The sequence below is a fragment of the Aulonocara sp. 'chitande type north' Nkhata Bay genome, linkage group LG12 (genome assembly GCF_057382095.1).
Source record: "Aulonocara sp. 'chitande type north' Nkhata Bay isolate Kocher_YH1m ecotype deep benthic linkage group LG12, A_spYH_male_GT1.1, whole genome shotgun sequence".
NCBI classification, from domain to species: domain Eukaryota; kingdom Metazoa; phylum Chordata; class Actinopteri; order Cichliformes; family Cichlidae; genus Aulonocara; species Aulonocara sp. 'chitande type north' Nkhata Bay.
The window spans coordinates 36,342,387-36,365,024 of record NC_141355.1 but is presented as its reverse complement, the minus strand read 5'-3'; the positions used below and the strand labels follow the sequence as shown (position 1 = coordinate 36,365,024).

The window sequence follows — 22,638 nt, the reverse complement described above, 5'->3', positions numbered from 1 at the left end:
TGATTTATGAAAAGAAGCACACTGAGTCTCTGTGGCTCGTTCCTGCAGTGCAGCCTGATGCCAGGCTCACTTTATGTTCCTGTTCAGTTATTAGACTTAGGGCTGGGCGATATGACCCAAAATTCATATCTCGATATTTTTTAGCTGGATGGCGATATAAGATATATATCTCGATATATCTTTTTTTAAAGCCATAAAGTAAGAACAAAAAGAGAGTTCTTAGTCAAAGCTGTGTCCCAGATGTCACACAGGCACTTTTATTAACATAGAGCAGATGTACATAAAATTTACTCAAAAATAAATTATGAGCATTTATTAAATAATAATGCTCCATAAATAAAAGAAAACAATGTTGTTTTTGTGCATAACAAAAAGCTCACAAATGTGCAGTCAAAATGTAAAGTAAAAGACGAGCACTATAACAAAGACAGATTTCACAGCTGCTCTGTTCCCAACTTGTACTGCGTGACTGACAGCCTGGAGTTTGTAATCCGCTTCGCAACCACGTCTCTTAACAGGTGCCATTTATGGTCCTTACACAGTAAGGTAATATTACGTTGAAGCACAGTACGTATCACTCCGCGAGGCTCAGCCGTAATGCTCCGACAATCCATCAAGCGGTGCAGCTCCGTAGCTTACCAAAGTCGTACTAAAACATTTTTTGACAGATTGCTGAGCGCCGTGTTCCACATAAAATCGGTTCGCGGCCATCAAGCACAACCAGAATTCATACATAAGGCGCGCTGTCAACTTTTGAGAAAATGAAAGGATTTTAGTCCGTGCAGCACCTCTGGGCTGCATGGCGTTAGCGTGGTTAGCTCGTTAGCGTGGTTAGCTAGCTAACACGTTGACGCCGTCCAGCCCCACGCACGGGGCGATGCGCAGTAACTCGTTAACGGAGATTTGCCGTGTCCATCTTGTCGCTTCCTGCAGGTGAAGCGATGGGGGAGGAGGGGGAGTTGTGTTCAGTGAAAGAGAGGCGAGGCCGAGTAACGTTGCGTAGAGACGGAAGTGCACGAAAGAAAGGCAAACTTGCGGCTCCGCAAGTATAATTATAACGTAACATAGACTATATCGATATAAAGGATATGGTCACATCTTATATCTCGTATAAAAATATATCGATATTTTTTAAAAACTCGATATATCGCCCAGCTCTAATTAGACTGCAGCTTGTTTTCATCAAAGCGGTTGTGTCTTACTTCTGGTGGTTCTCAGGAGTATGTCATCAGCTGTGTCACTCAGAAATTAATTATAATATGCCTTTGCAGTGGAAAAACAAGACATTGTTTCAGCTGGTATGCTGCAGATTGAGACTTAAGGCTTTTCAAGCCTTACAGTGAGCAGAGGCAGACTAAGGATGCTGAGGTGGATGGAGTTTGTTGAAGATGCGGCTCATATAGGAGGCTGTGTACCTGTTTGTCTGTGCAGGTTTCCACAGAGGCAGAACCAGTCGTTCAGAGCGATGCTCAGACCTTCACCATAGGAGTCATGCCTCAGATCCCAGGATTCCCACAGCTGGCCCCCGACTGCGACCTACAGATCACGGTGAGAGGAAAACACGCAAAAAGACACCATGATGGAAGCCATGACATGCTGTATGAAAGTCTTAGAAAACAATGGCTTCAACAACAGATGATGTTGTTATTGTCAATTATACAGCTACTATAATGCACATTCTTTTTTTAATTTACTCTGTAGACCCATTTATTGTATTATATTCTGCTTTTTACATGAAAATGTCACATTTAGATTTTCACCTCTTAAGCCATTTTATTTTATTGTTCACTGTTTTGACTGCTGCAACAGTAAAATACATTTTTTCCTTATTTTGCACTAAACTACATGATTATTTGTGAAAACTCAGCAATAGTTTTGACTGTGAATAACCATCAGCTGATCTTTTTTGGTTTCTAGTCTGAAGTTTCTGTCAGCAGCACGTCCTCAGACATCGCCCTGACATCCTTTCTGTATGTTTTCCTGTTAAACAAACCCCCCAAAAATGTTGCTTTTGAGAAGATTAAGAAACTTATGAGAAGATGCTTAGCGACCAGAGAGACTGGTGACCTTTCACCCTGAAATCTGTTTCTCATTCCACTGAGCTGAGTGACCTTGACCATTTATACATAAATAAATGTGCAATCTGCTGTATATTGTTCATTGGATGTAGGTTCAGCTACAGAAAGGTTGACTGGGGAGATAATTCAGCAAAATCCATGTTTAAAAAGTTCATTTATAAAGTCTCGTACTCGACACAGCGTTGATTAAAAAAGGAGACATTAGAGTGGCTGCAAGAATTAGCGACTCGGACGGCATATTAGAGCTTTTGAAGGTAATAAGAAAATGTAAGTGGTCTGGGGAGTGCTTGTAGTTTTTGGAGGGAAAAAACCTTCAGATTTTGAGATTAAAGTAATAAATTTGTGAGGGGAAAAATGACAGGAAATTTAAGAGAATAAAACTCATAAATATGTGAGGTTTTTTCTTGTACATTTGTAAGAGAAAACTTCAGAAATTTTAAAGAAAGGAGCTCATAAATTTACAAGAGAAAAGATGACAGTGAGGTTGAGAAAATGAGAAAAAAAATGATTTATGATAAATGGAATGAATTCACATATTTCAACTTCTGGAACCAATAAATCATACAAATCATTTCTAAACACCAACAGCGCTCTTTTCAACCACATTATTTCAGCCACAACATCAAATCACCAACTCGCTTTCATTGTGGCGAGTTGGTGTAAGTCCACGATGGAGTCGTCCTCCATCAGGGTGTGAGACGATAGAGACGAGCATGTGGGGAATATCTGTAAAGTGCAAATCCAAAAAAACGTAACATCAATATTTAAGATTGATTTTATTTATGAGGAGAGAAAAACACAAATTTATAAGAAGAAACTTACAAATTAGTCCAAGAATTCCCACTAACAGAGTGCAGTGTCACCAAAACGACTACACACATCCAGGTTGTCCTGTGAGTCACACAACAATTAGTTACAATTACAATTTGTTTTTTAAGTATTCCTCTGAATAATTTGGGTTTTTTTTAATTGTGAAGTGGCTTTGGTGACATTATCCTGTATTAGTGGGTTTGTTTTGACACATTTTTGAGTTTCACTGTGAAAAGGGAGCAGCCAAAAGTTTTTTTTCTTGCATCTTACAACTTTTTTAGTTTTTTTCCTGGTGAAATGCTTTCGATCCTAAAGAGACTCCTTATGTTTGTGGTTGTTTTCTGGTGATTTCTGCCTAGAAATAGAGGATATAGAAGCTTACCTCGTTTCTCACCTTAATATGTGTGTGTGTGTGTGTGTGTGTGTGTGTGTGTGTGTGTGTGTGTGTGTAGGCTCTGGAGGCTCAGGTGACAGAGATAACGCCTTCAGCGCTGTCCTTCGTCGACTCTGAGACTCCCAGCGAGAAGCTCGTCTACAGTATCACCAAACCTCTACCATCGGGACAAGGTCAGCCACACACGCACACACTCGTGCAGCTTTTCCCTCATAATGTGGAAAAGATTAACAGGATTAAAATCTAACTCCTGTCAGGGGGTAGGAGCCTTATAACTAGATACAGTGGGTAAGTTTCTGAGTTCATGTTTGATTTTCAGCTCAGAGCTGGAGAGGGAGAAGTTAAAGTGTCAAGAAGTTATACTGTTTCTCATTAATTATCACTTAAATAGTCACAAGTTGGGTGCTGTTAATCCACAATTTGGTGGGATGGAGCGGTGCAATGAGGCAAAGGTTTCTTCCTGTTTTTTTGGGGGGGTTGTTATAAAACTGGAAAACTCTTTGCATCCAGAACATCTGTGGAAAAATGCAAATAGAGATGAACTGCTCTGTGCCATATTCGACTGGAGATAGACACCTTACAGCCAAATTTTGGTCAGACACATAATCCACATGGTAGTGCTGTCATATCAAAATTAGACATGATTAGACCAAATTATGTGTCACAGAAAATGAGCCAATTTACAGAGGCTGCAAAAACATAACCAAACACACGTGAAATGCACAGAGAGACACAGAGTAAAAGGTTCCTTAGCAAAGCATACTGGGAAGCCTGGACTGTGTATGCACACAGAAGGCTGATTAGTGATAACCACAGCTGGGGAATGAGACACAGGCACAAACAATCAGGACACAAATGAAAACCCAAATCAACACAAGAGGAAACTAGCTGTCCGAATAAAACAGGAAGAGAGCTACGACCCCAACTGAAACAAAAAAGACACGGAAATATAAACGAACTAACTGAGGGGGAGAATGCAGAAATTGAAGAATTCACAACTACCCCAACACATGAAGCAGAACTTCATAATCCAGGCCCACTAAAGCTCAGAATACTAGAATAACAATGAATCAAAACACGAGCCTGCAAAACAGAAATGTGATGACCAAAACCACAAAAAATGAAATTTAGTATTGATGAGAATAAACCAAAAATGTAAAGCAGCTGTGAGAATGGACAGAAAACTACAGCAAATCATGAGAGGAAGCACCAAGGCTCAGAGTTTTTTTTTTCAGAATCAGAATCAGAATGGGTTTATTGCCAGATGTTGAGGTTTACAACATTAGGAAATTGCTGCGGTGCTTCAGTGCAGACAATAAGAATTAAAGTGCTATGTAGAAAGAAAGATATGTGCATGAGATATACATGAGATATATACATGAGAATAAGAATTATGAGTGCTACGTTACCTGAGATCTGCAAATAGGTACAGAGACCAGGAGTTTTATACTTGTCTGGAAGTCTTACATTATCTAAAATGAGGGCTAAGTACAGTCACATCTTTTGGTATTAGAGGATAACAGAGCACTGCAGACAATCTTGTCTTGTTCTTTCTGAGTAAGCCATTACTTCTTGTTAATTTCTTGTTTGCAGAGGCATCAAATATTTGCTGAGGAGTTGAAATGTTGTCACATTTTATTATTGGTGCATAATGCATGAGGTTGTTACAGAGTTATTTGTACCTTGATAGAAGAAAACGTTACTTTCCTGCAGGTTGAGACCTCGTAGTGCTCAGTGGAAGTTACTCTGGGGAGACTATCAGGACATCACATCCTTGTTTGTTTATCACACGGTTAATTTGTCGTTTGATCAAAGAAGTAGGTTAAAATATACAACTGATCATGTTTTTTTAAGACTTGTCACCCAAAATATTCCTTTAAAATGTTGACCTTTATTTCATGTTGTGTTTAATAACGAGGAACGGGGGAAAATAGGAACAAAGTACATGCACATCATGTTACGACACGCTTCTCTTGTAATGTGTCCAAATTAGTCTCCAAGAAAGTCATTTTCCCTAGAGTGGTTTTAGCTTTGGATAGTGGCATCCTTCCAATCCCATTTTCTGCCAATTATCCGGATCAGTTTGCAGGGATAGCAGTCAAAGCAGAGATGCCCGCACCTCCCTCTCACCAGGCACCTCCTCTAGCTGCTCGGGGGGATATCCAGCCAGCTGAGAGATGCAATCTCTCCGTTGCCTGAAGCACCTCATCCAAGAGGCTGGACCACCTGAACCACCTCAGCTGGCTGTTTTCGATGTGGAGCAGCAGCTCTGATCTCTACCAGCAGTCTTGGTTTTGTTCCCAGCTCGCAACAGTAGGCGAGCGTTGCAGTGTACATGGACCAGTACATCAACACAGACTCGCACTGCAGCCATATCATTTATATCACACCTGGATCTGTGGTCATATGACCTGATGTGGTTTAAGTGGCCTCATTTCAGTTTCACCAAGTGAACCAACTGTGTAAAGGCTTATTGAATGTGTTACCCACCAACCTCAGTGTTTAACTCACTATTTTAAAGGCTAATCCAGATATAAGTTAGTGTGTTACAGCACAAGTGTTGTATACTTTAGAATGAACAGCAGTGTATTAGATCATAATTTATGTGTAAAGAGCCTTATGAGGCCATTCTAATAAAGAGCATATAAAGTGCACCTTGTTACATTTTATTAGTGTATAATAAAATAAAGTGAGACTACAAAGTTTAGGAAGGGGGATCATGTTCTGCAGAGCACTTAGCTGTAATGACTGGCTCAAGAGTTTGGCTTTTCCCAGCTTGGAGTCGCAGAAACTACCAACCTTCTGCTTCCAAGTCTGCTTCAGTAGCGTCGCCGCCCTCCAAAATAATTTCATTATCGTCTTTCCGTGTATAAGGATGAGCATTGCTTTCATTTTTGCAGAATTTAATGTGCCGTTCAGACATTCATTTCATCGCTGGACCATCTGTCAGAGTGCTGCATCATTTTCAGCTCTCTGTCTAATGAAAGAGAAAAGCGATTTACAATGGGTCATATTCATCAGCTAATGGACTGATAAATTTGTGTGTAGACTTTTTGAACGGCGCCAAACAGAAGGAGGAGGAAAACTTCTGTTTTTGTGGGAATGTTTTTCAGGATTTTTAGTTTTTTTTTTAAAACCCTGAAAGTTTTAGTTCTTTTTAGTTAAATGACAATATATTGGTCAAAATAAGTTTGAAGTTTCCGGTTTTCTGTAAGAATAAAGTTGGAAGTTAAAGGATTTCACCAAACATTTTCAGAGGGAAGAGCTGTTTGGGAGAAATTAGCATCCTTATTGTTTTAATTAAAGCATGGCATGCAGCTTTCCTTTACTACAAGGTAGCTAACAGCCTTCTAACAAAGTCTTGTTTAAATGTTGCCTCAGACTCCAATGTGCAAAAACCTCCTGGGTACCTCGTATCTGAGGTATTTGGGGCATGTCCGGCTGGGAGGAGACCCCGGGGCGGGAACACAGGCTTGGGAACATCTCAGTGTCCTCTGAGAGGCGCTGGCAGAGATGAACTGGCGAGAGGGACGTCACAGCATCTTTGCTCAGCCCCTGTGACCTCACATCCTGCATTTCTTTATTTCCGATATTAACGTTTTGTTTTTCTGCTTGGCCTTTAACATCTTACTTCCAGCCTTATTCTCAGCATCTTTAGTGACCCGGTCAGCTCTCTGTTCTGTTTCACTTGCTACACGCTCAAACAAAATCTCATCATGTGCTGATTTTTTGTTTCCAGGGACCATCGAGCATCGGGACAGGCCATACACACACGTGCAACATTTCACTCAGGCTGATGTGAATAACGGCAAGATCATCTACAGACCACCGCAGGCTCCATCACACCTCCAGGAGCTCTACCAGTACTCCTTCACCGGTAAGATGTTACTCACACTTCACCTCCAGCTCCTTTATGCACCAGATCAGCCAGATGTACTTAGTTCAGAGACCTGTCACTGAATTACACTGTTTTACCTCTTTGATTGTTGTCCTTGTTTTTGTTTAAACCAGCGGTCCCCAAACTAAAACAAAGGGTTTGAATAGTCTTATCCACTGACAGACACCATTTGCACCACGGTTCAATAATCATTTGCCATTAGCAGCATCCACACGTCGTATCAGGCCGACTGCAGAGCCTGAGGGTCACACAGGTGCTATCAGTAAACAGTCAGTGTCAAGTCTGAGTGTTTTTGACTTGTTTTAAAAAACAACTCTGTCCTTTTCACCTGGATGCTTCTGATAAAAGGGTCACTCTGGGCTAAAATCATGCCTTTAAAACCCCTCATGACAGTCCACTTTCTGGTCATTAATTTGAGATTTTAATCTCTAATTATATTACACCTTTTTACACCAAATTGTGACTTTACCCCACTCAGAGTGGACCTCGTCTACACTAGCTAACTGTTAGATGTAAAAACAGATATCCTAACAGCTTTTAAAGCCTTACATGGCTTTAATAGTTTGTCTAATTACATCTGAGCTTCTGAAAATGGGAGACTGTGTGTAAAAATTGTTAAACTCCTCAAACTTCAATCACATATTGATTGCTTGTCCCAACAAATGGTCCTAACTGAACGTTTATATTACAGTATTACATGTTAATCATTATTAAAGTTTGAGTCTTTAGTGTTTTTGTCTTTTATTGCCACTCATGATCACCTTTTTTCTTGCAAAGCTTTTAACAATAAAATTAGCCTTGCATGGTTAGTAATTGAAGAGGTGGATGGGTTGGACAAGGAAGAGCAGAGTTTTAGCATTTCGAAAACTATCAGAGGACGCTAAGACGTTTCCAGAAGCACAGACCTCCGTTTAAAAAGATCTTCCATAATCCGAGATCAAAGCATACTTTTATTTTCTTAATCTGGGTTTATGGAGCTCCAGTGGAAGCTTTGCATCAGTAAATCATCCTCATTGCCTCTGAGTTTATACAGTATGGGCTTTTCTCTTTAGTGAAACACCGTCACCTCTGCATGAATCCTCTGTTTTTTACTTTTATCGCTTCCTGGCTGTAACTCCTTTCTGTTTTTAACCCCAACAGGCCTGCCGGAGTCGCTGAGCGTTTATTTCACAGGTAAATACTTCATCTCGCTGAATTTAAAAAGTAAGAGGAGGAAGAAGACAAAAGAGAGGCAGTTTGTCTCCTCCTCACCCAGTCCTCTCCTTTCTCATCTTTTTCATTGTAAATCTCTCAATCCTCACCTCCTCCTCCACACTCCATTTTCTCCTCCCGTCTTCTCCCCTCTGCTATCAATTCCTTCTTTTTTATCTTCCCTTCTTCACCTCCTTCAACTTTTCTCCACCTATCCTTCTTCTCTCTCCCCCTGTGTCTCCTTTTATTCGTTTCTCTCTCATTTCCACTTTTATTTCAGTTCCTTTCTTAATTATATCGCTTTCCCTTTTCAGTCCTAAAGTTCTCCTTTTCCCTCTTTTCCACCGTACATTTTAGATTCTTCTCTCTGAATTTCACCTCTCTGTTTTGCTCCTCTCCTACTCCTGTTTCCTGTTTCCCCTCTCCTGGTTTTTGTCTTCCCCATAAATGTTCCTCCCCTTGGATTTTTCCTCACCTCTTATGTTTTTCCTGTTCTATTCATCTTTCTCTCAGCTTTTAAGTTCATCACCTCTCTAATCTCTCCTCTTTTCACACCCAGTGCTTCTCTCCATCCTCTTCTCCTCTTTCGCTCCTTTGCCATTAGTACACTGATCCACTTCAACTGAAGTCGTCAGATCCTTTATGATTCTCTGTTTTCGAACTTTGACCTTGAACCTTAAGATAAAAACAAGGCTTACTGAACATTTGGAAGCGTGCCATCACTCTCTAACTCCACCCCAACAGCAGTCTGTGTTTACAGGTGTCACCAAAGTGTTTTTCACTTTAGTGTCGGTCCTCGGGAGCACACAGTGCTTTCAGCCTCTGCTCCAGTTCAGTCTTAAGTGACTTCTATAGGTCCCTAAAAGAGAAAAAATGACCTTTACCCAAAGCTCAGCTGCAGTTATCAGGACACTGTTGCTGATCTGCAGCGCAGAAGATAAATTACATTTACCTGAACAGCTGCTGTACGCGCTCAGATATTGTTTTTATATTTAATTTTGAGCATTTAAATTTTTTTATCAGGTTCATACCTCTTGTCTTCTTCATTATGTAATCAGCAGACTAGCCAGTTAACTGATTAGTTACAAGCACACCTTTCATTAGTAATCAGCTTTTGTTAATTACATGCATTTGCTGCTTTCCTCTTTAAATATTTTTTAATACAAAAACACGGTGGCAGTTTTCTGGCTTTAATCCGTTCCAAATTATTCATCAGCTCTCAAACTGAGACATTAAGTCGAACTTTCACTCACTGCGCTGTTTCTGTTCTGGTGTTTAACTTTAATGACAGGAGACCTGGAGGCTGAGAAAGAAAGCAGCAATACCTAAAACAAGTGCAAAAACAGGCACCGGTCATACATGTGAACGGTAGCGAGCCAAACAGATCTGCAAGGAGTAAACAAAGGAAAATTCCTGGGAAAAATCCAGGAAAGGTCGTACACGAGAAGCTCAAGTGTGACCTCAGAGGAATATAACTAAAAACAGGAGTGCTGGAAGACTTGGCTAAACAAGAAGGAAAGATGATGCATCAGCGAGCACAGAGATGCTGCAAATATATAGAATAAATAAATAAGAGTCATAAAGGAAGTAAAGACAACAGTGTGATCAGACTAAGACTTCCAAAATAAAACAGGAAATTGCTTAACAGACACACAACACTGAAGTCCACTTGTGAGTTTAGACTAATTTACAGTGAATTACAGCACAGCTAACAGCTAAGCAACTAAACAGCCCTCCAAAAAGCAATAACACCAGTTTTATTGTATTGAATCTGACAGACAAATGATTGTAATAAGTCTGTATTGCAGCTTAACTCAGTTCAAACAAAGGTCACTCTACTTACACTGTAAGTGCAAACAAACTCTTACTATGATAAACTATAAATATTGCAGCTCTCAGTCAGCTGAGCTGTGTGAATAAGTTTTCATCAAGTGTCACGATTTTATGGTGTTTCAGAGAAATCACCCTCTCAGTTATTCCAATTACTCTAAGTGATCAAAGTTTATTCATCATTAAAATTAATAACTGTACATAAAACACTTCATAAACAGTCATTATTGGATTAATCTGAATCAGATTGATGACTTCATTCATGTTCATCAGTTTAACCGTGTACTTTGTGTCTGTGCTCATTTATTTTTTCTTCATTCATTGATGCAACCATGAACTATAATAATAAATGATTTAAAATGATAATGTTGGTTCAGCTTTTAAACGCAGACAACAAAAACAGCTCCTTATAGCACAGAGTGTGCCTCGTATCAGGGTAAGCACTGATGGTTAGTGCTCACCCTGTTCAACCACGATCCATCATTACTGCAGCAAAGACAAAAGCGCGACTTCATTCTAAGAATTTCTACCTGTGGTTAAAAGTTACAGCAAATAAATGTTGTTTTAAAGGTTTTGTAGTTTTATTTGTATCTTCATTGAAATGCCTCCGTAGCCCTGTACAAACCTGTGCTTCTAAATGAATTGGTTCTTACTGTGGGTAGAGAAAATTGTCCCCTTGTATCTTGATAATAATGTATGCTTCAGCATAATTCAGCACTATTGTGGGACTGTCGTTTCAATTGCGGCCCTTCACTTACTTTCACGACAGCACTCATCTAAAGCCTAAACGTTTCAGTCTGAAGGAAGAAAATTTGAGTTTAAAATGATCAGAAATGTGTGGAAGAGAGAAAATATCTCTGTTGCCACTCAAGTTTTACCCTTGCTGACACAAACCCGAAGGGTATTTGTGTCTCCAGCTGGAATCAAACCAGCAACCTTTTACTTGCCAATTAAATGTGTTAAGAGCTACACCATCAGTCACACAGTGGTGAAAACTCTCGGGAATTTTGTCTTTTTAATTCAGATTATTGAAGATTGTTATAAGGTAAAACAAAAGAGCAGCAAAATAATAAAATCATAATATATTTTTATATAAAGCTGTTTTTCCCCCCTCTCATTTATGTCCAGGTGACAAAATTGACAGTTGTCTTGTTGCTGTTTCAATTTTAAATCATGTGTTAATGCAAAGCGACAAGTGGCCCCATTAAGTAGAGTTTACACTCTAACACCTTTTTTGGCTTGATTCTGTTTTTTTTAAATTAATTAATAACTTCAGCCTCTATGATGTGCTTTATTTTTATAATCTTGACTTTTAGGTTGTTAAATTTCCTTAAAAAGATTTCTTTGTGAAGTAAAAGAAGCTGGGAAGCTCATTAGCGGTGATGTGTTAGAGGTGTGCGTTTGTTTTTGGACTAATTTGTGTCTGTGTGTTTCCTCTGTGTCATGTATGATCTGTGTGGTTGCTTTAATGATATTCTTCTTCTCCTCCTTCTTGCATGCGTGTGCTTCAGTGTCAGATGGCGAGCACAACACGCCTGAGCTGGACTTTGCCGTCCTGCTGCTGACAAACCACCAGCAGCCGCCGGTGTTTCAGGTTCTGGACCCTCTGCTGGAGGTCAGCCTCAGAGGACAAGCTGCCATCGGTAAGATTATATAAACGCAAAAACAGGCTCGTACAAAAACTATTTAAGAAGAGAACTTGTTGAGGGCCGGCTGTTCATGCTTCTAACTCTTCTCCATTTCTGTGGCGCATGCAGGCGGTCAGCAGCTGGCCGTGAGCGACGTTGACACGGCTCCAGATGAGCTGGAGTTCGAGGTGGTAGAAGCTCCCGTCCATGGAGAGCTGATAAAGACTGACGGCAACACAAAGATTCGCATGACTAATGGTAAAGTACAACACACTGACACTGCTGGGACCAGAGGAACAGGATGGACATTTATTTGTCTGATTTTAGTTTTTAAACTTTTTTAAGGATCTGTAAATTATCACATCATTTGATGTTCAGCTAATAGATTTTAACACTGCATAGTCACATGAGGCTGGCTCGTAGGGCTCGTGTCATTTTTACTTTAGTCTCAGCTTGAGTTGAACTGCACACCAGCTTTAAAGTTAATGTGAAACAGAAGCTTGGCCGCCCGCTTAAGAAGAAAGAATATTTTTATGGCCTCAAAAATTTAGTTATTGTCAGTTTTTTTTGTCCTCACGTCTTCTTTTTCCCTGCTTGTATAACCGCGTCTCTGGTGGAAAGGTAACAGAAAAGCAGGCGGACTAAAATCAACACATGAAACTACAGTTGTAACATCCACATTTCCTCCGTCTTTTCAGGTGACACCTTCACTTTCAGCGACGTCACCCGCAATGTCCTGCTCTACCACCACTCCGGGCTCTCCACCCAAGATGATGCCATCACCTTCTCAGTTAGCGACGGTATCTCCATGGCTGCCACAGTAGTGCAGGTGGTGGTTCTAGGCGCTGGAGGCAGCGGGCCACAGCAGGACCCCATCGCCACGCTCTCGCTGGAAGTGGGCGAGAAAAGCAGCACTGTCATCAGACGCTCACACCTGGCTTACACGGTGAGTTAGGAGAGCTGCGTGCCAGTGAGAGTGTTTAGTGTTTGAATTACGCTGAGCTTTGGTTTATGTATTACGCAAGTGTCATGGGGTCTTGTGTGGAAAAGAGAGGTTGTGCAGGCAGGTTCAGAAAGATATAATATTAAAAAGAAAGACATGGTGTACAGAAGAAGAAGAAGAAAAAGGAGAAGAATACATATGGTGATGCAGGAAAGTGGAAAAGAAGCGAAACACGAAGCATGACTAAAGAAGGATTTTAAAAAATCCAAGCAGCAGGGAACACACCAAACATGCATGAAAATCCACAGTAGGATCTGATAATGGGCTGTCCCCGGGCTGTGTCGCGTCCTGGTTTGGACTCGGCGGTCGGAGCTGATTGCACGCACTCGAAACTATGCTCGCAGTTCTGTGAGACATGAGCCAGCAAATGCATATTGCACGAGCTATGGTTCGAATAGATGATTTTAGGGCCTTTCCGGGCCTGTTTGCTGCTTCTGTGGCCTGGTGCTATCTTTCAAAGTCCAGCTGTCCATCCCTATATCAGCCCTAGAATAGACAGGCATATGCACTCAATGATGGAGAGACATATTCAGCTTATTTTCAGCTCCATATTTTTATTTTGGACTCCATTGGAGAAACTTTGCATCGTTCACAGTTTAAAATCATCTTCATTTATCTTGCTAGTACATGCCTGTGCTACAGTATGGTTTGATGTGGTTGCATAGAGAAAAATAAAAAATATAGGTGAGTGTTGTTGTATATATAAATAAAGAATACACTTATGTGTTTTTCTTAGTTTAAAAACAATCAGCCAATTTGTGTGTCTCTCTTGCAAGGCTGAGGTTTTGCTGTACTATACAAATGTCACTTTAGTTCATTGCTAAGTGGTTGCCAGGCAACATGAAGGCCTTATATCATTTATCTCATAACATCCCAGTTTTGTGGAAATAAATGAGATGATATTGTTGTGAAATTAAAATATGAAGCCTTTATAAAGCTACATGCTGATGGACAACCCGATGATTTTATAATGTGTGATATAGATATGAATCTTCAGGGGCCTGAGATGTACCTGACTGTTAGTCGATCCACTGACTGATACAAGCTGTAAACTCCGTCTTCCTTTAAAGCTAAGTCACCTTTGATGTGACTGGGTGACCCTTATTTAATAAACAGAGCCAAGTTCTTGTTGACGCCTACAGTATAGGTAAGGTTAGTTTTCTTTAGCAGGCTACCAAAAAATTACCAATCCCAAAACCAAACCTGGATATATTAGAGAGAACCCATGTCTGTATGGGTTCTCTCCAGGTACTCCAACTTCCTCGTCCAATGACATGCATGGGGTTAGATCACAGCAGGTAGTGATTCTAAATTACCAGCATGTGTGAATAGTTGTCTATCTTTATGTGATAGCCCTGTAAAAGATTGGTGAATTCAGGTACCCTGAATTGGATAAGCAGAGGATGGATGCGCAACACCATCCAAGGGCCGGGGGTGACCGGAGGAAGATAGGCAATGTTTTATACATTGTATCCTATGTGTGTGACATGAGGGAAATTTTACAGCACAGAATAATTTTGTGAATAAAGAGTTGTAGGTGAGACTTGCTGTTTTCATTTTAAGTACAGTATCACTAAAGTCTGTTTGGTCCCTCAGGATGACTCATCTCCAGATGACCAGATTCGACTCCAGCTGGTGTCGGTGCCAATGTACGGCATCCTGACCAGGAGCCAGTCCCAGCAGGAGCACCAGGAGCTGAGGGAGTACTCCTCCTTCACAATGGAGGACATCAATAAGCACAGGATCAGGTATGGGTAGCAACAGCTACTCGGTGGGACTAGTTAAGACGTTTAAAATCCTCCAGACAACGAGGACAGCATTTAGTAAATGTTGCAATGGTGTGTTTTTATGTGACCTGTGAAGCACTTTACCCCACCTCAAAGACACGGGTGTTTAATTACGGCTTTCTGTGAAGGTTTAAATGTTTCTTCAGAGACTTACAAAACTGTAATATCAGTATTACATCTGCACTTGAACTAAAAATGACTTTCAAAAACCCTCGGTTGTCCCCAGAAGCAGTCAGTGAAAATGCGATAAAGATTCACAAAGCTCGATGGGAGTCTACAAAAAATGTTAATATTTTTATTAACGGCTGCCTCACGGCAACAGCGTTTGAGTAACTAGGAGTAGTTATATGTAAAAGCTGAGGTCTTATCACCTTCACCTGCAGGCCTGCTCTGGTTTCATCTATTTTTATTGGGTTGAGTCAGTTTTTTTTTTAAATGTGGCACATTGAAAACAACATGGAGTGAGGTAATATCTGTTCATCTAGTATACACAAGCACACATGATAAACATAAATGAAATTAAAGAAAAACATATTTTAAAAAAAGAAAGCAAAAATGACAACAATAAAAATAATGAATAGATGCTTAGACTGGTTTTCAATAGCAGGCAGGATTCACATTCTCGAACAAGCAGTGGCTCAGAGCACCGTGCAGCTCTGAGCCACTTGGGTTCGGACTTACTTAGATGTTGAGGTGTTATGGGTTCAACCAGAAGGCAAGCATGGGGCAGACACAGGACATGCTGGGGAGAAAAAGTCTTTCTGCCAGTTGGGAACATTTTGGTGTCGCCCTGGAAGTGCTGGAGGTGGTGGCATTGGACAGTGAGGCATCTGCATCACTCGTTGGACTGCTAAGCTGGATAAGCAGTAGAAAATTGACGGGTTGGGGGTAGAAAAAATTTAAAGAAATAAAGAAAAAGCTTATACCCTTTTGGTTTTTAGGTGAGAGGAGGAGGTTTTTAAGCCTCTAATAAAGAGGCAGCTGTAAAGGAATAGCCTGGTGTCGAGGCCACTCTGTGCAATAAAACACCGTCTCGGGTTCTTCAGTCTGCAGGCGTACTCACGATCAATTTCTCTGATTGCAGCTTGAGTCAGCGGGAATCACTTTCCCTGTCAGCTTCAAGCTGCAGAAGACGCTGTAACAGCTTGCAGATCCATTTTGCTTTCCTTTAATCCTAATGTTTCTTCTCATGAAATGAGAGCTCCACAGACATTAACCAAAACCCGGTAAGAAAACAAACGTATTAACTGGAAGTTATTCAATAGTCTTTCTCCCGTTGCGTTCAATGAATCAGCCTGTTGGCATTAGCAAAGCCAATTAACTTAGCTCTGATTGTACCTGCAAGTGGTAGTAAGGCCCCTATGAGAGGCACTAAAATGAAGCATAAATATTCACGTACTAGCTATATCATTTCCATAACGCAGCCCCTGATTAGCTGCGGCACGGGCCGATCTCTGGGGGCGAACGTCAAACCGGCTGTATTAGTTTTGTCTCTTTGGTGCTGGCTCTTACAAACAAGAGCTGGGAATTGTTTTAAAAGAATTGAATGGGATTAGAGGAGATTACACTGGCATGGCTTTCAGTTTTATTAGTGCTCTGCAGAGATTAGCAGCTGTATCACTGTGAGAGGGCTAAAGCGAATCTGTGCCAAGTCCTCTATCAATCCACGACTTAACACATAAACAGATAATTATGTACCCATTAAAAGAGAATTATTGTATCAGACAAAATCATTATTAAACACACACTTTAAAGATTAAGAAACCTTTTTCAAGAATTTTTGTAAATGTCAGAGATTTTGATTTAAAGTCTAGCAGCATTTGCATTTGAGTGATTCTCTGAGGGAGGCTTTTCTTCTCGACTTCCTTTGATTATCATGGGAATGGAAAAATAAGACTTTTGTTTCTTTGTTTGGCTTCAGGTCTTTTTTTCCCTTGTATTAGCTCAACTGTTCATCATATATATATATATATATATATATATATATATATATATATATATATACACACACACACACACACACACACACACACACACACACACACACACATCGGGAACAACAACATCGGAGATCTCTGTCCAGAAGAGCGCAGTCCTGGGAACAGCTAAGATACTGCGCAGGACCCTCAAGCTCCCAGGCCTCTGGTAGAGGACCCGAGCTTGAAGGATAAACCGCCCACAGGGGCGTGCTGGGTGTTTTTATATATATATATATACATATATATATATATATATACATATATGTGTGTGTGTATATATATGTATATGTATTTAAAAAAAAGATTTATGGTCTAATCTTTATTCCTGTCCTCATCTATGAGGTGGAGCTGTGTATTGTGACCAAATGGCTGCAGTTTCAGATACAGGTGGTGGAAATGATCTGCCTCTAAAAGGCGTCTGGGCTCAGCCTTAAGGCAGTAGGATGGGGAGATTAGTAATTCAAGAAGAGCTCAGAGTTGCAGTGCTGGTACTCCACAATGAAAGGAGCAAGTTGAATTCAGCATCTGACCAGGATGCCTCATTGAAGCCTCCTAGTTGAGGCTCAGAAGAGAGATTTTGTCTCTTGGCTTGTCTGGAAACACCTCCGTGTCCTCCAGAAGAACTAGAGGCGAAGGCTTTTTGCCTCATTAGTAAACCATTAGTAAATCTGGCCATGTGTCTCTCAGCTAAAGGCTAGAGAGAAGGAAGTTGGTGCATCTGTGCAACCCAGACCTGGATAAGAAAATGGAAGGATAAATGAAGAAAACAGAAACTGTGATTAAAACGGGTTTTCCATCTGCAGGTACATCACTTCAATAGAGACGGGAAGTCAGCCAGTGACTGATATCTTCCACTTTGTTGTTTATGATGGAGACAACAATCGCCTTGACAACCAGATATGCACCATCACCATCACCTCCGCACCAAGACAGCCGCCGTTGGTCACTGTCCGCAGCAGCATCAAGGTACGCACACGCTATGTCCTGCATACAAATGTGCAAGTAAGAATCTTACACACTTAACGGAGGTGCACACAGCAGGCCAGCTGAAACAATATTTACCTTTAGTCAGAAGAACATCTTAAGTACAGCATCGAATCATATTTAATGTACCTGTTTTATATTTGAGACAAAAGAAGCGAGGGACTCCTGTCACATGATCTCCATCAGATCGCTTGAGGGTCTTTGTTTAAAAAATAGCTCTAAATTGAAAGTTGCGTTGATGTCTGCTGGATTTCCTTCATCAACATGTAGCAAATGGCATTTACGTACCATGATGTTTGAGTATTGTCCTCTGTGAGTGGGAATAACAGATACGTACTCCTCTACTTCTGCTTGCTTTGTTCTGTCCTGCTGAGCTAACTGGACATTCAAGTCCACAAACTACAGGCTCATGGATAAGGGTAAAGGTATGCACTGTCACAGTCCAGGGGCTAATACAAATGCAGCAGAATATGGCATCAGCATGCTTTTATATTTAACACATTCTCCCCTGTGTATGTGTGTGGACATCTGTCAGTCTCATTGTGTTACACTAAAGAAATGTGCACTTCCTGTCTTTCACTGCAAGATAACAATACGATAAGAGAAAGAGCTTTGCATCTGCAGGCTGTACCTGGGATATGATGTCCCTCCACAAATTCCACCCTTCATCAAGGATACGAAGTCAAATCTCGCCCCAAGAAATGTCTCGTTCTTGGATCTATTTATTTCATGGCTGTGTGGGGAGAAATTTTCTGGGTCAGCCAATACATCTCAAAGTGGGACCTCTTCTGTGGGTTCACAGCTTGTCTTGTTTCTGGGTAAATTAAAAGAATACAATAAAGGTAGAAAAGAGGAAAAGCCTCACGGAGCACTAAATAATTTAACATCTACTGTCTACTCATCCTTCAAGGGTCTTGTAAAGATTTGAATTTCCAGTTTTTGTGAGTTTTTAATCATGTTCAAATGCAGAAAGGGGATTTGTTTTTCTGGAGTTGAGATTCTGATTTTTTTTATGAGCCCACTCTGAGTTTTCTCAGAGCTTTAAATATATAATATGATTAAAATATTAAACAGACTATATTGTATTAACTATACTTTAGACTCAAGTGAGAAAACTAGGATCTCCCAATTAAATAATTTATTTTTGCTTATTATCCATGTCTAGGTCGAGGAAGGCGGTCGCGTGCAGCTGTCTACCAATGACATCACAGTGTCAGATGTGGACACGCCCCCGAAGGACCTGCTGATTTGGCTTGTCAGCCCTCCTAAATATGGTTTTATTGAGAACACCAGGACAGGTGAGAAGTGCCTGTGTGACGGTATGCAGATATTTTGGAGTGTGGTCACTGTTGCAGGAAGCTGAATTGACTTTGGCTCATGATGTGACAAACTGCAACTGTTACTCTGAATAATTTTCACATTTCAATTTGCGTCACATTCCTGTGCACACAATGCCGGGTGAATTCCCCGCGGTACCAGTGCCATCTGTCTCGGCTTGATTGTGCTGTGGATTAGAGCCGCCAGATAGCCAGGTACAGATGGGGCAATTGTTGAAGTTTCACAATGTTGAGGCTCACTCAACTACTGCTGCTCTTTCTTCTGCTCCCGAGAGGAAGCGCTTGGAAAAATGAAAAAGGTGACAAGAGTTGAAGAGGAACTGATTCCCTCTGGGGAAACTGTAACATTGCAAGTGCAGAAGCTGAAACAACATGAAATGAAATAGATATAAACACAGTAGGAAGAAAAGTCATATTGAGAATGAATAATGAAAATGGTATATCTTGCTGTAATTGTAATTTTGGTCTATATATAAAAAATAGACAGAGCGGTGATGTCAGCCACTGGATTGTGAAGCCTCGTTTTTAGTATTTTGGCTGTTACCATCTTGTTTTTGGCTTTCTTCTTTTTTCAGCCAGAAGAAATCATGCTTGTATGCAGATGTGACATTATGAGCCCACATTAGCAAGAACAGGTTGTAATCAAAGCTGGGCGTAGCTTAGAGAAAAGTGAATCTTACACTTTCTTCTCTTTCTGATGGCCAAGGTGACTTCTCTGGTTGCAAAGGCAATTATGGATGTAAGGAAGTTGGCTGCTTTAATCAAAACTCTCAGTAAACATTTTCCTGATGAGCGTATCAGTTTATTTTATAAAATATGGTTCCGATTAGTGTCCAAAAAACATGATAAAGCAGGGTGGGACTACCTTGTGATTTAAAAGTTATTATATGATCTGACCTACACGCCTCAGTGACCCAGGCTTAGAGACAGATTGGCAACCCCCTGGCAATATCTGGTCACTAGGGAGAAATATGTATTTCCTGAGCAATCAGTCTTACTGCTTCAACCAACATGTTTCAAAAGGTACAACTTTAGTGTTGAAGGGGAATATTCTGTGTTTCTGAAGCCTTAACAAGCACATCCCCAGACTATTTGGGTCCTTTAAATAAAAGATGATCTATTGGTTTGGGACGTATTTTAAATCTTCAGCATTTAGATTATTATTTAAATTATTAAAGTTAAATTATAGCTGACACTATCAACCCTGCTCATCATGCCCACGTGCAGCACGATGGTTAGCACTGTTGCCTCACAGCAAGAAGGTCCTGAGATCAATTCCACCAGGGTCTTTCTTTGTGGAGTTTGCATGGTTTCTCCCCGGGTACTCCAGCTTCCTCCCACAGTCCAAAGACATGGAGTTAGTGGGGATAGGTTAATTGGAAACTCTAAATTACCCATGTATTTGTCTATGTGTTAGTCCTGCGACTGTCCAGGGTGTCCCAAGACAGCTGGGATAGGCTCCAGCGCCCCCCGCGACCCTGAAAAGGATAAGCGGAAGCGGATGGATGGATGGATGGAATGGACTATCAACCTTGGTTAGAGAGCTGCATTCATGTGCTGTGTGACACGGTTGCTGTTTATCTTTGACAGACTCAATGAAAGCATCTGGAGTTGCATGATCTGCACCATTCAGGATATCGACTGCATGCAAAACCTGCAGTAAATGACCTGAATACTGCAATGCATTTAGAAAACATGGATTTACTCCATGGGATACACAGAATAAGGCAGTGAGTGAAAACTCCAAATCCAAGAAGAAACCTTTGTAAAAATAAAATCTCATTAAAACCAGTAAATCGTATCATATTGTTGGTCGGATTTTAGCAGTTAAGAGCAGAAAATCATCATACTGATCTGCATATGTAAAGAAACTGTTCATTTTTAATGGGTGTGTAGCCATAGCTGTAACAATAATAAGATAATTAGGGCGATTGTGGCTCAAGAGTTGGGAGTTCGCCTTGTAATTAGAAGGTTGCCGGTTCGAGCCCCGGCTTGGACGGTCTCGGTCGTTGTGTCCTTGGGCAAGACTCTTCACCCGTTGCCTACTGGTGGTGGTCAGAGGGCCCGGTGGCGCCAGTGTCCGGCAGCCTCGCCTCTGTCAGTGCGCCCCAGGGCGGCTGTGGCTATAATGTAGCTGCCATCACCAGTGTGTGAATGTGTGTGTGAATGTGTGTGTGAATGGGTGGATGACTGGATGTGTAAAGTGCTTTGGGGTCCTTAGGGACTAGTAAGACGTTATACAATTACAGACCATTTACCATAATTGGCCTTCTCTATTATACATTGTCTGCAGACATAATGAAGGATAAATTTGTGGGGTCAGATATTTATAGTGTCTGCAGCTGTAGATAACCAGCTGGCACCAATCTTTTCTCTCCGTGTCCCGGCGGCCCGTCCTTGATGGCAGCTGGAGTCGTTGGTATTCAGCAGCATCAGCCAGCGGTGATGGGATTTCTGCTGTCACCGGGGCACAGGGGAGGCCAGTCAGTGTCACCGTCAGTGTGCTGGCAAAAAAACCAACATGCACAGGTTTTTTTAATGTTGATATGCAGATGCACCATCGCACAAAAGACACTGACTTGCATGCTGATGTTGTGCATTTGCATGAATCCAGCAATTCAAAACATGCACATGGAAAAAACAAAAATCTCACAAACAGGCAGTGTTTATGCAGGAAATGGCTTTTCCCTTAACAAAATACATAATAGTTTGGTGATTAGCACAGAGGAAGGCACACGTACTGCAATGCAGTATAGACATTTTCCAATTTGAATTTAAATAATTACTTTAATATAAAGCTGACATGGAAGGAATACGGCCAATCTCATTTTGGCCCCTGAGGTCCTAGAGTAAGTAAACAACTCCCAGCCCATCTTTGTCACTCCCCATATGTTTACATGCCGCTTTGTCTCCTTGTGTTAGTCTTTCTCTGTAGATGTCAGGAGAGGAAAAGAGACAAAAGTGACTCCCTTCCTGGTTCTGTCGGTGGTTTCTTCCTTTCTTTTTGCCCACCATCACCAGCTGCTGTTCGTAGCAGATTGTCTGATTGTTGGCCTTTTCTGTCTAAAATTATAGTACAGCTGGTTTGGGAATGCCTCAGTGTTCCAGCCCCAGTTGCTCCCCCTGTGTAAGACTCAGATAAGTGGCAGAAAACGGATGGATTATTCTGATTACTCACTCCCATGATTATTTAAACTCGGGTGTGAAATTTGTGATTTTCAATGTTTTTATCGTCTCCTGTGTCTTATTTTGAAAGAAAATTTTACCACCATAGTTACCATAGCAACCAGAGAGCATTAAGGGCAGAGAGGAGGATGTTACTCTTAATGTTGTCGGCGCATTTCAGGAGGACGCTGCTAATAAAGTTACACAATTACACAGTGAAATCGCGTTTATTATCATATTTACAAAATACATAGTTTTTGTCTTGGTCGTGTCATTTTATTTTGTTGTATTTATCTGCGACACCTTAATGGCCGGTCCGTGAAGATATTGTCTGACATTAAACCAGTCCGTGGCGCTAAAAAGCTTGGGGACCGCTGCCTTAGATACTGTAAGCAGAAATTTTGAAGGCTAAAAAAAAAATTAAGTTGATATAAAAGTGCCAAACCTGCAGTTCCTCTAGGTGCCACTGGAGGCTGGCTCCAAAAGTGAACCAGTCTCCACTGACTCATGTTGTGCTATCCAACTTCATAGAGGAAATAAGTCTACAGCCTGGA

The 22,638-nt window shown here is 41.0% G+C and overlaps 1 protein-coding gene across 2 annotated transcripts in view; it reads left to right on the top strand.

Annotated features, from left to right (window-relative positions):
• Positions 1 to 22,638, top strand: part of fras1 (Fraser extracellular matrix complex subunit 1) — a 294,299-nt gene that overhangs the window by 225,805 nt on the left and 45,856 nt on the right. For both annotated transcript variants that reach the window (XM_086315447.1, XM_086315448.1), the window contains 10 exons: positions 1,432 to 1,548; positions 3,341 to 3,455; positions 7,022 to 7,159; positions 8,321 to 8,353; positions 11,713 to 11,844; positions 11,959 to 12,087; positions 12,528 to 12,775; positions 14,429 to 14,580; positions 17,402 to 17,564; positions 18,748 to 18,880. In XM_086315447.1, coding sequence (XP_086171573.1) covers positions 1,432 to 1,548; positions 3,341 to 3,455; positions 7,022 to 7,159; positions 8,321 to 8,353; positions 11,713 to 11,844; positions 11,959 to 12,087; positions 12,528 to 12,775; positions 14,429 to 14,580; positions 17,402 to 17,564; positions 18,748 to 18,880 — 1,360 coding nt within the window. The remainder of the gene's footprint in view (positions 1 to 1,431; positions 1,549 to 3,340; positions 3,456 to 7,021; positions 7,160 to 8,320; positions 8,354 to 11,712; positions 11,845 to 11,958; positions 12,088 to 12,527; positions 12,776 to 14,428; positions 14,581 to 17,401; positions 17,565 to 18,747; positions 18,881 to 22,638) is intronic.